At 36.4% G+C, this 14,225-nt stretch overlaps 1 protein-coding gene across 1 annotated transcript; it reads left to right on the forward strand.

Annotated features, from left to right (window-relative positions):
- The first annotated feature begins 1,317 nt into the window (after positions 1 to 1,317).
- On the forward strand, positions 1,318 to 5,129 carry LOC6049832 (cytochrome P450 4C1). Its single transcript, XM_038254855.1, is given in 5 exon segments — positions 1,318 to 1,504; positions 1,561 to 1,675; positions 3,825 to 4,102; positions 4,164 to 4,431; positions 4,433 to 5,129. Coding segments are annotated over 5 exon segments (1,530 nt in total). The 5' UTR covers positions 1,318 to 1,332.
- Positions 5,130 to 14,225: the final 9,096 nt, after the last annotated feature.

The following is a 14,225-nucleotide window of genomic DNA, read 5'->3' on the forward strand; positions in this document are numbered from 1 at the left end:
TATTTACGGTTATGGTAATTTGATAGCACCAGCAGCGATGATTTCGTCAATCGAGCGCGACTGATTGAGGCTGAGATGGGAATGACGACGAATTCATGTCTGATTCTGTTTGAATTGCGATGTGAGACATAACTACATTTGAGCAGAAAAAAATGATAGAAATTGTTTCAAATTGAAATTGAATTATAATAAAAAAGAAGAATTGCTCAATTTTGCCTCCATCAAAGTTTCTTAATTTGATCAAAACTTGGAAAATTCTTAAAATTTCTTATTCCCACGTGAATGCCACGTTGCACGTCCTCGTCACAATGTATCCAACCTTATATTAGGTATGGGAAACGCAATCTCAACCAAAGAAGATGAAAGAGCCAACACATCAACAAGTCCCCCAGGACGATTCTCGTCGAGCCGGCAAAGTCTTCCGGGCAATCAAGGCAAAGTTGTAGCAAATTTGGCGTTTGACAACCTGAAAAAATAACACGAAATCTCACACTTTTCAAAATTCCTCCACTTAAAGACTAAAACAGCGAAAAAGAAAACTTTTACCCACAGATATCGTCTTTTAGCTTCGACGTCTCGTCGTCTCGTAGCAAAGGTCACACATCAGAGACAGCTCTTCCTTGAAGCAAAGACAGAGGGGACGACTCAATCCAAACTCCAGCCAGTCAGCCAGCGTGGTGGTGACAAGTCCCAAAGACCTATTAGGAGACGTCGAAAGTATTGATTTTCCGCGCTCTTTTTCCTCCCGAGAAGATGACGGCGGTTCGAACGTATGGCCTTCCTCATAGGGGAAGAAAAATAACACTCGACTGTGAGAAAATGTCGCTCCGCAAAGGACCCCGACTTTTATTTTATATTTTTTGTTTATTTGTTTTCTTGGGCTACCGTTTTTCAGCAAGCAGCAGCAGCGGCCAGGACATTAAGGGTCGGCCAAGTCCCCTGCCAAGATGTTATGAGGGTAGCTTTGCAGGGGAATTTTTCAATGGACCTCGAATCGACCTTCACCAGCGTGGAAAGACGTTTGCTGGGGAGTTATAGACGAAATGTTTGATATTAAATATGGTGTATAATTTCAAACGATAACTTTGATAACTCATTTTTAAAATCTTTCTAAAATTCACTGAAGCCAAACTACTCAAAATATTCGATCTTGTGCATAGAGCCAAAATTAATTTGCCTGTTGATTGTGGGCTACAGCCGATTAAGTTTGTTTGTAAATACCGAGTAGATGATCACCATTGCTTAGTCTCGGAGTACCTGTTATCACTGTAATCCTTCGGCGATTCTCAGTTCTCAGTTGCTCTCAGACCGATCAGTTGAACGAAAGTCAAAATGGATTTCTGGGTTAATTTTGGATTGATATTGGGGTTTCTATTCGTGGTGTTGTTCTTGGCTGATCTAATAGACAAGCAAGGTCGTCTGTTTCGTTCAATGAAAAAGTTTCCGGGACCCCCGGTGCGTCCAATCATTGGCAGTGTGGAGGAGGTTATGTTCTTGAATCAAGGTAAATCGGTTCCACTATACGAAATACTCAACGTCTAATACTGAACCCACTTGCAGCAACGACCTTCGAGTGGACACGCCGCTGGGCAAAGCGCTACCAAGCTTCGTACCGATTCTGGCTGAACAGCTCAATCTGCGTACTGAACGTAATCCGCGTTCGCGAAGCAGAGCCCAAGGGGTTTCCAGCATCGTGTCAGACTGGTCACTAATCCGGAATTACTTGGAATTTGAGCAAGTAATTCTGTAATTCCGGATTTACTGAGTAATTCCAGAGTAATCCTGGTAATTCCTAATAATCCCAGTAATCCTGGTAATTCCATGATTCTTGTTTGTGAAAACCTGGGTGCTGAATAGTTGTTCGCAAAACGGCCTCAATTTTGAACTGTCAAAGTGGAACCAATTTACTGTTCGCCAAAAATAGAGAGTATTGTGATCGATCATTAAAAATTGTTTTTTTTTTTTGCAGGAATTATAAATTTGTGGCTTTTGAGAACCTGGGGTTGAAGTCAAGGGACCTGAAGAAAGTTGAAGGCGAGATCGTATTTTTTATGATCATGAATGGAAGTTGTTTATGTAGTCGATACGGTTGTATCCATCCAGAAGCTGTCTCTATTGTTTGATTCCTTTTGAAAACCTGGTTTAGTGAAAATCCTTTCTGTTTGTTGGATCAGCTTCGCTGGAATTAGCGATGTTTGGAATTTATTTGCGACATCGCAAAATTGCACTCTCGCCGCAGATCTTTGTCACCCGTATAGAAGTAAAATCTCTTCTTACCGAACAAAACGCGACAATTTTCCATCAAAAATGTGAAAAACTAGACAAAATATAACACATACTACTTATAATTCTATTTATTGCCTATTAATTTTCATGTATGAAACCAAAGTTACAGCTAGTACGGGATCATTCGGATTTTGAGTAAGTAATTCAGTAATTCCAGAATTACTCCGCAATTCTGCAATAATTCCTGTAATTCTGGAATTACCTAGTAATTCCGTAGTAATTCGAGTAGTTCCATAGTTACTCAGTAATTCGTGTATTTCCCATTAATTCAAGTAACTACTAGTGATTCTTTAAAGGTAAATTGGCAGAATGTATTTTGCTTTTCCTTGATGCTTTTTATGGTTGTAAGAAGTACAGAGCGGATTCGAAATGTCGGCCAATTTGGATGCTCTCTAAATCAAATGTATTCGGATGAAAAACACTCAAACGTCAAAATCAGTTGTCAAACTGACGTTGATGTTTACCACATTATTCGATGATTTCCAAGTAGGGCGTCCAATTTTCCCGGGTTTTGAGTTTACCGGAAAACGGAACAAATATATTTTTTATCCCGGGAAATTTTTTGAAAACGTCATAAAATCTATGTTTTTTTTATATTAGTTATGTTTTTAAAATCAAACTATTAGCTCAATACTATTAAAATCAATCTAAACAGGGATAGCACTTTTAGATAGTTTTGAAGATTTTTTTTGTTCTTTGTTGTACTTTGAATTTTAAATGCACTCAAACGCCAAAATCAGTTTTCAAAATGATGTTGATATTTACCCAATTGTTCGATGATTTCCAAGCAGGACGTCTAATTTTCCCAGGTTTTGAGTTTCCCGGAAAACGGGAAAAATATTTATTTATTCACGGGAAGTTTTTAGTTTTTGAAAAGTAAAGCTTTAAATTTATAGAATTAGCTCAATACTATTAATATAAATCTAAACAAGGATAGCAGTTTTTAGATAGCTTAAACAAATTTTTGCTGTTCTCTGTTGTGCTTTGAATTTTATATGCACCACATTTCTAATTCAAATTAAATAAGTATCTTATAAATATTTATTTTTTATTTATTTCTATATGACATGAATAAAACAGCTTGAGAATTGGTTTAAGATGTCTAAAATCAAAAATGACAACAAATAAAATGGTACCAATTTATGTAAAATTTTAGAAAAGTTTAAACTTATTAATTATGTAAACTTATTACTAATGTAATTTCCAGGCCAAATTATGATTTTTGTTTAATTCCGGAAATTCCCGTACAACATATAAAAATCCTGAATTTTGTGCCGGGAATTCCGGGATGGACGTACTATTGCCAAGCACTTGGTTTTGTGCATTTGACAGCTGTCATTCGATCCAATTCTCAATATGCTGGAAGCTAGGCAGTAATTCCAAGTTATTTTTATAAATTTGAGCAATTCTGCGTGGTTTCTGGAAATCCCAAGTAATTGTGGGAAATCAAAGTAATTCATGACATATTGCCAGTAATCCTGGTAATTCCATTAAGACTGGTCAGTAATCCTTGATGCTGGAAACCCCTTGGCAGAGCCACTGCTGTCCAGCACGAAGAACATCAACAAGAGCCGATTCTACCAGTTTCTGCACCCTCTGCTGGGGCTGGGTCTGCTGAACAGCGGCGGGTCAAAGTGGTCGCATCGAAGACGCATTTTGACGCCGACGTTCCACTTTAACATTCTCAACGGCTTCCACCGGACGTTCGTCGAGGAGTGTGAGCTGCTGGTGGGCACGCTCGATGAGCACGCTGCTTCGGGGCGGGCCACCGCGCTTCAGCCGGTAATGTCACGCTTCACGCTGAGTACGATTTGCGGTAAGGTTGATTGGAAGTAGGTTAAAAGAGGTCAGTTTGATGAAGCTTGTACTGTCTGTAGAAACTTCGATGGGCGTTAAGATGGCTTCGATGGCAGGGGCTGATGAGTACCACAAGAAGTTGTACGAAATTGGCGAAATACTTGTTCATCGGCTGATGCGACCCTGGCTGATCAGTGATTTCGTCTGCAAGATCACCGGTTACCAAGCCGTCTTGCGGAAGCTACTGCTTCCGGTGCATGCCTTCACGACTGGAATCATCAACAAGCGACGAGAGCTTTTCCAAAGGAACCCGGAAACCTTCGATGATCTGACAGCTGAAGAGAATGTGTAAGTACCATACTGAGTACTTCCAACTGGATTCGCTGCTTCGAGCCGAGCAGGACCAGATGATCGACGCCGGCGGAGTCCGCGAAGAGGTCGACACGTTTACCTTCGAAGGGCACGACACTACGGCGTCGGCGCTGGTGTTCATCTTCTTCCAGCTGGCCCGCGAACGCGCCGTTCAGGAGAGCATCTTCAACGAAATCTACGCCCTGTACGACCGGAAACCGCAAGCGGACAAGTCGTTCCGACCGCAGGACTACGCCGAGCTAAAGTTGCTGGATCGTGCGCTGAAGGAGTGCCTCCGGCTGTGGCCACCGGTTACGTTCATCTCTCGAGCCATCACGGAAGATATTGTACTGGCAGACGGAGCGCTGATGCCAGCAGGTTGCGTAGCAAACGTGCAAATCTTCGACCTGCACCGAGATCCGGAGCAATTCCCCGATCCCGAGCGATTCGACCCGGATAGGTTTCTGCCGGAAAGCGTGGACAAACGGAATCCGTACGCTTACGTGCCGTTTAGCGCTGGACCGCGGAACTGCATTGGACAAAAGTACGCAATGATGGAGCTGAAGGTAGTCGATGTGCATACGCTGCTGCGGTTCCGGGTTCTGCCTGTTACGCGACTTGAGGATATTAATTTCGTGGCGGATTTGGTGCTAAGGAGTACCAATGTCATTGAAGTGCGATTTGAAAGGAGGTAAAAGGTGTTTGACATCAAAGGAGAGCCGGTATCTAGTCAGATTTTGAACACAAAATATGATAAATCTAAGAAAATTTTGTGAATTAAAGGTTTTTCGGTTTTAAGAATCATTTCATTGTAAAAATGTTGTTTAAATTTTTCAAAGTTTAAAAAATTGATTTTTAATTGATTTTTCACTTTTATTACATTTTTTTTTGTAAAATAAACAAACTCGCACTTTTTGACAGTTTGCCTGAATTTGTTTGTACAAACATCAGCCTGCATACATTTTGCCTTGTTTGCCGCAAACAAGTTTGCGAGTTTGGCAAACTGTCAAACACGAAAAAGTGCGAGTTTGTTTGTTTGTTTGCGGTAGTGTAATGGCTCCTTAATATTTTTTTTACAAAATACCGTATTTTTCGAAAATACTCAAATTTTCATAATATGCAATAAGGAATCAATCGAAGCTTATATTACATCTGGGGTTGGTGACAGATTGTGTGTAAAATAATGTGTAATTTTACATCAGGAACAAGTCGAATTTTCATAATTATTTGTTGAATTTTACATTTTTACACATCTTTTCAAATTCAAAATTACTCAAAAAGAGGTAATATTCAACCAATCACCTTCCAGAAATCAACTTTTTTTACTATGTGACGAAAACAAAACATCGAGGAAATATTGTATTCTTTGAAAAAGACACAAATTTAACAGTAGATGTTGTCCATTTCTCTCAAAGGTACACGCCGCGCGGCATTTAAGAATGTGCCGTAGACATTGTTGCCAGCGATTTTCTGCATTTTTGGGGCAATAAATAACATACCTGGCCACAATGCCAGGTGATTAGAAGAAGAAGATAAACAAAAACAAAACGCGCAATATGGGATTTGACAGCGTGCATTTGCCGAAAGTGCAGCGCGTCGTTTCGAGGCTGGTTTGCCGCGTGTCTTTCTCGGGAATACGCGCAATATCATGGTAATATTACATCTGGGAAATTCAACTAATTTTGTTTGAGTAATTAATATTACCTAGACATTTTTTTAAACCTTAAATGGCAATCGTATGAAAATTGAACCAATCTCACCCCTTAGAGGGGGTGACATTGGGTCGAATGAAACTAAAATGATGCCTTAATACAAAGATATGGTGAAAACAAGTCATCCAACAGTGTTTCTTGTTCGAGGGAATCGTATTGACATGCTAAAATGTTAGAAGTAGAGATTTTCAAACATTTGGGTACTTTATGATCCATTCCAATAAAAAAATTAAAAAAGTTGATTTTTCGAGAGGTCATTTTTGACCAAAAACGTACCTCAACTTTAGACAGCTGCTAAAATGACAGGATTTGTTCTAGGAACGAGCTTTTTCCAGAAAAGTAATCTTAAGATGTCCCTTGCACAACACTTTTAACAGAATTTAGTTTCATTGAGAAGTACCTGAGAAATGGTAAAATCCGTAAAAAAATACTTTGACCCAATCTCACCCCCAGACCCAATGTCACCCCCACTGACGTTGGAGCAAATTTTGACAAAGAACAAATTAAAAAGAATAATGGAAAAAGTAACCATCCAACCATTTGAGTTTATTTGATGACATCTGAATTGTTTTCAAAATGTTGATTTAAAATTGCAAAAATATGTACAATTTGATTGGTTTTTTTTTATAAATGTAAATCACAAAAGAGAGATGAATATTTCGATTTAAGTTAATAAAAAAGAATTTTTTATATTAATTGATTTCTTGGAGAAATGCCATCCTCTCGCTGCTGATCGAAATCGGTTAATTTATTGAAATTTCCATCTCAACGGTTGAATTCATCTTCAAACGAGTTACTGCTAGTCTAAAATGCCATTTGAAATGTTTGTACAGAGCGAACCAGAAAGACAGATCGATCTACGCGGAGATAATCTGTTTTCCCCGATAATTAATGCGCTTACTGGTGGGCTAATGAAGAAGCTTCGGTCGGTGGTGGGCACTGCTCAAGACAGCTGCTGCTGTTAACTGTGAGCATAGAAAGGGCGTGATAATGAGTCAAATCTGTGGTATTAATTAGCGGGCAGATTAATTAACTGGCTCGGAAGTGATCTGTGCTGTTTGGCTGTTCTGACGGAGAGTTTGAGTGAGAGAAATTGTGGAGCTTTTGTTCGTGCTAATTAGCAAATATTTTTCGTTTTTCTCCTTCGAAATTCTTAAATAATTAAGCATTTTTCCAATTACAAAAAAGTTCCGCAGAGAAATTCCATTTAGAACTTTCCGCGCGTAAAATTTACTGCATCAAGAATTCCGCGAAAAGCAGTAGAAAAATTTAATATACGTAACAAACGACATCAGGCTATCACTCTGAGTTGACTCCTTTGTGACAGACTTTTATCGCGCTCCGATTCGGAAAAACAAATACCCGTTCCCCCTTGCTCTCGAGGGAGGGAGCTTTTTCCACGCTGGCACGTTTCACACGAAAAAATGTTGTTTGGATGCTGCGAATGGCGCAAAATATTTTCACCCGGTTTCGGTTTCAGCAAAAAAAAAAAAATATGTTGAGCAGGGTGTTTCGAATAAAGGTTGTTTTTTTAGAATTTAATTTTTAATCTTAAAGTATTAAAAAAATAGTTGATAATGTTATTGAAATTTTTCAAATTTTTAATTAAAAATTTATATTTTATATTTAATTTATTCCGATATCAACCCCAAAATAAATGTTTGTTATGGTTGCGTTGAAAAATTTAGAGAGCTTTGTACCCGCGTGATGCTCATGGGTTGGATGAGTGCGAATTTTCGTCCCCACATCAAACGTCGGGCCCAACGATGTGTGTGTCTGTGCGCTACATCAAGGGAAAATGGTAACAATGTGAGGATGTGAAGGATCTTCGCCTCCAGGGCTTGTAGCTGCGCTTGTTTATCGAAATTTCATTGACAGGAAATCGAACGATTTCTCGGAATAGAGCTGTTTTCGAAGGTATCAAAAATAATAATTTTTTTTGTAAAGCGATCATTCACAGTTCAAATAATTGCTATTTTTTTTTCTTTTTTTAATAAAATTAGACATCCTATGCGGGGTTTTAACCCACAGAATCTAGATTCTTCTTCAGATTTGCTCCTAATTATTACGATTTTGAAACATTCTTCCATGTGAGTTTGAATAATGTTAGAGAGCCTAGGCGTCATCCATAAAGTATGTCACGCAAAAAACGGCCAACAGTTAAGATAGCACGACAAGATTGAAACTTCTTCGATATATGATTTGTATATGATATGATTTGTCAATATAAAATTTAGTTATCGAAAAATAACCTAGCGTGACATCATGGATGGCTCCCGAACACCCCCTCTCTCTCCTTGTAACACTTTGTCACGCTTGTCAATATTTGAATTTGAAATGTTGAATATTTTTATCTCCGGATTCCTCGGATTTTTTGTGGCATACTCAAAAATTTGTGGAGTTCATCAACAGGATTCTGGAAGATATGATGTCTTTGAAAATAAAACGGTTATTTACTACGCGTCACGTGCAAAATTGGCAATATGACTATACTCTCGAAAACGATAAAAATGACTATAGAGCTCAAATCATGAATTTTATTTAGTACTTTTATACCCGACCAGCTTCGATTTCAATGAATCTTCGTAGATGGGTTACCTAGGCTTATATAAGCCATTTCGCACTCAAAAATTACATTTGAGAAGGGACTAAGCTATTTAAATATATTTTTAACTGTATCTCGAAGTCGTTGCATCGTATCAAAAAGTGGTCGAAGACAAGTTTTTAGGAAATAAATACACTGAATGAAAAATGTTTGCCACTTTTATGATTTTTGTTTATTTTTAGGTTTAAAAGTTAAATTTAAGGTGATGTCACGACTTTTTTTCGTTCAAAATGTTTGAGGAAATAACATAAAATGATACAAAAAGACTCATAAAAAATGCAGGATGGTATGTCTCTTCTAAAGAAATACATAAATCATTTACTAAAACTGTTTTATTGAAAAGTGGTCCAAAAAAAAAAAAAAATACGTTACTTTAAACCACCTCAGCGATTGGTGCCTTCCTCCTAAAATCAATTGAAAAAGCTTCCTGCTTGTATTCAGTTGCGCCTGAATACATGCAAACAGAATGCAAAAAAGCGTTACTTACGTTTCTGCCATAAAGCCATAATTTGAAGAAAGTTTGGGCTATCGGGGCTAATTCCATAAAGCTGCCTCAGCTGGATCTGTAGCAATTTCAAACCTTTTTTGTTCCGTCAAAATTATGTTTTAGCACAATTGCTCATAACTTTTGATAGCGTTATCAGATCTTCAATCTTTTGGGCTCGTTGGAAAGGTCTTTTGATTACCAATCCAACGATGGGTCGTATGATAGATCCGGACAACTTTTTCATCAACATTTTTGAGATCCGGCCTCAAAAAAGTGTGTAAATAACACTTAAGTGATCATAACTTTTGATAGGGTTGTCAGATCTTCAATATTTTGGACGCGTTGGAAAGGTCTTTTCAATACCTTTCTAAAAATTTATAGCATGACGGGTTTTCTTACAAAAACCACAATTTTTACAATCTTCCGGACTTTAGTCAAAATTGTTTTTTAAACATAACTTTTGAAGTACTTAACTAAACATCACCATTTATAGATAGTGACTTAGGGGACCCCAAGACGGATCTAATGATGCCAAAACGGACAAAATCGGTTCAGCCAGTTCCGAGATAATCAAGTGCAATTATTTTGATCAACATCCAACCACCCGCACAGACATTTGTTCAGAATTTGATTCTGAGTCGATATGTATACATGAAGCTGGGTCTAGGAGGTCAAAGTAAGAAGTTCGTTTTTCGAGTGATTTTATAGCCTTTCCTCAGGTGAGGAAGGCAAAACAGAAAAGGGGGATCAATTCTCCAGACAATTCTAAATAGAAGGCCTAAGTCCAATCCTTGTGAAGGTACAGCAATTTTAGAAATACAAAAGTTGAAAAAACATGGGTTTTGGCCTTTTTTGTGGTTTTTGGCCATTTCTATATAAAAAATTGATTTGTCAGTTTCGTAAATATTTTTACCGGAAACCACGTGGTCTTTGACTTTCCGGTTTTTCCGCATAGTTTGTATTGATGAAAAGTGCAGTCATCATTGCACTAAGAATTCGGTTGCCGAAGATCTAATTTGACAACAATTATTCACCTTAAAAAAATTATGATTTAATCACGTTGTTCTTTAATGTAGATTTTTTTTCGCATTTTTTTCCGTGTTCTAGAGGATACTTCGAAATAATTCTGTTTTACGAAATGTTTCACTTCTCTTTTTATGTTTATCTTGTTTTTTTTTTTAAATATGTTGTTTGTAATTTAATTTTTGTTTCTGATACTATTTGGCTTATTCTACCAACTCTTTTTTTTTTGTATCTTCAACGTGAAGACTTCCATCATTGCCTTGTTTTTTCGTTCAAAGATATTAATTTTGCGTCCCTATCAATATTTTGACAAAATTCCTTCTACAAGTTGTTTAGAATAGTGGCCTACAAATGTTGATACTTTTTGGTAACGATTATCCCATTCCTTGTAAAGTTATGGAAATCGTCATTAATCAAGGATTGCCAACTAGGACGTCAATGACTGGCAAGCACAGTTGATTTAGATCAAAAATTCCTTCAAGGGCTTCAAGGAGGTAACAACCGGCACATGCTGATTCATTTTGGTGCAGAAATTCGTAAAATTTTATGAGATACAGAGCATTTTAGAGTGATGATCAATTTTCTTCGAAAATTTAAAGTCACTTTTTCGATTTTATGTCTGTTTTTCACATTTTTTGCTATAGAAAGTTACCATTATCAATTAAATTGTTGAAAAATGCGAAGAGGCATAGCCTAGAACTAGCCAATGTCGGGTTTTCAATTCCAAAACCATCGAAAATGTCGATTCTCAGTTTTTATACCAACTATTCATGCATTTTTTTATGGAAACTTGCTTGCTCACTTTCTACTGAGCTATTACACGATTTCAATTAAAAAATGCCTCTTGGAAGTTGTAATGAAATGACAAAGTGCCGATATGCCAACAAAAGGTGCTCGATGGAATAGCATGCTGTTCCCTTATAACATTTTACACAAGTCTTCAGCCAACTGATGAAATCCAAGCTGACAATGACATTCTCCGTGTGTCAACTTTCTATTCCTTTCTCGGCAAGAACCGACCATCATTTTGGCCACAACTGAACCAAAACTAAACCAAAATTAAAGCAAAATTTACGAGGTGCTTCTTGAAATACACACCCAAAGCCCAAAGACAGACGTCTTAATCCAGCGCTGAGGATTTTCCCCGGACGCCGTCGTCTGAGCCAACTTGAGGTGCAACAAAAAAGGGTTTCCCTAGGCGGCGTTCTTTTTTTCTTCCTCTGTCACACCGCATTACAGTTTTACAGTATGAATTTCGGGGCAGACATTTTCAAGTGTAGAATTTCACGTAATTCGATTAGGTTGATGAGCATAATTTTTTTTTTGGTTCGTGTTTCTTGCAGGTTTTGAGCTTAGAACAAAAACACGCATGTGGCCACCCCGGCAGGAACGGTTTTACAAACCGGGACACTACTCTTCATAAGAAGAAGATGAGCCGCGTTGTGACACGTTTTTTGTTCCTCCGTGCCGGTGAAGCAGAAAAAATACCGTGGCTTCGAAGAAGCACTTCCATAAATTTGATATCCATGTGCTGTTGTGGGAAATTGAATCCTTATTCCTACGACCTGCTGTAGCAAGCAAAAAAAACCGGCAAAAGCGGTATCGGTGACACACGGTATCGATGAAAATATGAAAATGTATCATCCGAAGCGATTTCCTTTACACTGGCACTGCTGCAAGAAATATCGAATTACTGCTCCAGACGTTCAATTTGGAGGTGGATGCGATGCGAAGACAAATTGAATTCGCGTTCTGGAGGGCAAATTTTGCGTTTCAGATTTTGATGAAATTGGTTTATTTCGACGAAAGAATTCTCATTTGTTTTCACAGTTCGGATAGATTTTTTTTTCCAAAAACGAATTGAAGCGAATTCGATGAATGTTATAAGTTCATCGTGAGAACCAGTTTATTACAGTTTGTTCAAAGATTAACAGATTTTTCTCTGAAAGATAGTTTATCAAATTTACATTTTTTTTAACGGCATCTGCTCAGAATTTTTGAGATCGATAGATTTTGAGTTAAAAAAAATACATAAATATACTGTTATTTTATAAATGTAGTAGGAAGAATGCTGCAAAAATCTATGCAAGTAATTCTCAACAATATTGTGATATATTGTTGAGATTTTTAATTTCGTACATATTTTTTTTTTATTTGCATGAAACTTTGTCCATGACTTCCGTAAAAGAGCCATTTATTCATACAAAATATGCATGTTTTTATTTGAAAATCTGTAAACAGCTTGAGAATGGATTTTCTGATCTATTTAGCGGCTTCAAAAAGTTGTAGCACTATTCAGCAAAAAATGGTGCACGTAATAAAAAAAAATGTTTATTCGACTTTTTATTTCTAAAACTTAAGAAAATTCTTTTCAGATCAAATCATATTTTCAATCGAAAATAACTTTTTACATTTTGATTAAGTGCATCGTTTTAAGGTTAAAGGCATTTCAACGCAATTTTTTAATGCATATTTTTCAGTTTTTAGGTAGGTATGCCTATGGACTACACTGAAAAATATATAATAATAATATTGAATGTTTGGCCATTTTGAAATGTTGGTCTTGATTCAAAAATGTATTTTTATTATATTTTTTTTCGAAAAGATCAGAAAATTTCACGAATGTTTCATATTTTAACATTGAAAATCGGAGCATTAATTGCTGAGATAACGACATTAGAAAATGGTGGGTTTTTGGGTGAGACTTAGAAAACATCAATTTTCCTGCTTTTAAACATTTGCATGGCAATATCTCAGCAACTAAGAGTCGTATCAACAAAGTTCAAAATTGCAAAATACTGAGAATTTTTTCAAAAATATATTTTCCAAGAGTGGGCAAACATGGACTAATTTAAAAAAAATGAAAAACTGCGACTATTTTCAAAAAAGTTACCTAAAAATGGCTAGTACTTGAAAACGGTGTACTTTATCAAAATTTAACTAAGGCCGTTGCAAATATTTTTCAAAGTTTATGTCGCCCCCCATTCAAAATTGGTCCGAAAAATCAGAGGGCAAAAAAAAATATTTTTCAAAAAGCATTGATAATCATATTAAGCATATTTGGGCTGGATTAAAAATATTTAGAATTTTTATGAAATTCCAATGTACAGCACCGCAAAAACTTTTTTTTTTGCAAAAAAAAAAAAATTGTCAATACTTAGGTATTTTGGAAACAAATGATTGCAAAACAACTGGGCAGGTGTAAAATGCATTTTAAACACCTTTTTCATTCAAATGTTGAAACCATGAGTCGTAAATTCAATTTTTAAACTTTTTTATTTGTTTGCATAAACTTCAAAAAATATTTGCAACGGCCTAAAGTACTTTTTGCAATTCCGTCGTGAAACTACTTACTTTTCCTGTCATTCTTGAACGACGAAATAGCCTACTTTTCTGTACCAAAAATAACAGAATCGAATAGCAACACTATTCAAAATAAATGCTGAAAAGTTCTACTTTTCAGCACTGAAATGGGTGCTGAAAAGTTGAACTTTTCATTACTTGTTTCGAAAAGTAACACTTTTCAACATTTTTTTATTTAAACGATTTATTGACAAAATACAAGAAAATTTGACTTAAAATTTCACTCAATGGGTGTTTTTCGGAATTGCAAAAAATGTTGTATGGAACTCGTTGCAAACTCTTTTTGCAACTTGTTGCATAAAGTACTATTTTGATTGCAAATTCGATTTTAAATAAAAACTAAAGTTGTTAAATTTTTGCTACCAATATTTTGATTCTTTTTAAAAATTGGTTTTGATTCGAAAATTAATAAAATTTCTGAAAAGTTGGCATTTAATGTCTCCAAAAACATATATAAAAAAGGTGTTTTTTGCAAATCAAGTTTTAGTGACAAAAAGTGAAATTAAAAATCACCAAAAAAATTTTACCTTGTATCATTTTTTTTCAGTGTAGTCCATACCTACAACTTTGCCGGAGACACCAAATCGATCAAGAAATTCCA

This window comes from Culex quinquefasciatus, chromosome 2, assembly GCF_015732765.1.
Source record: "Culex quinquefasciatus strain JHB chromosome 2, VPISU_Cqui_1.0_pri_paternal, whole genome shotgun sequence".
NCBI lineage: Eukaryota > Metazoa > Arthropoda > Insecta > Diptera > Culicidae > Culex > Culex quinquefasciatus.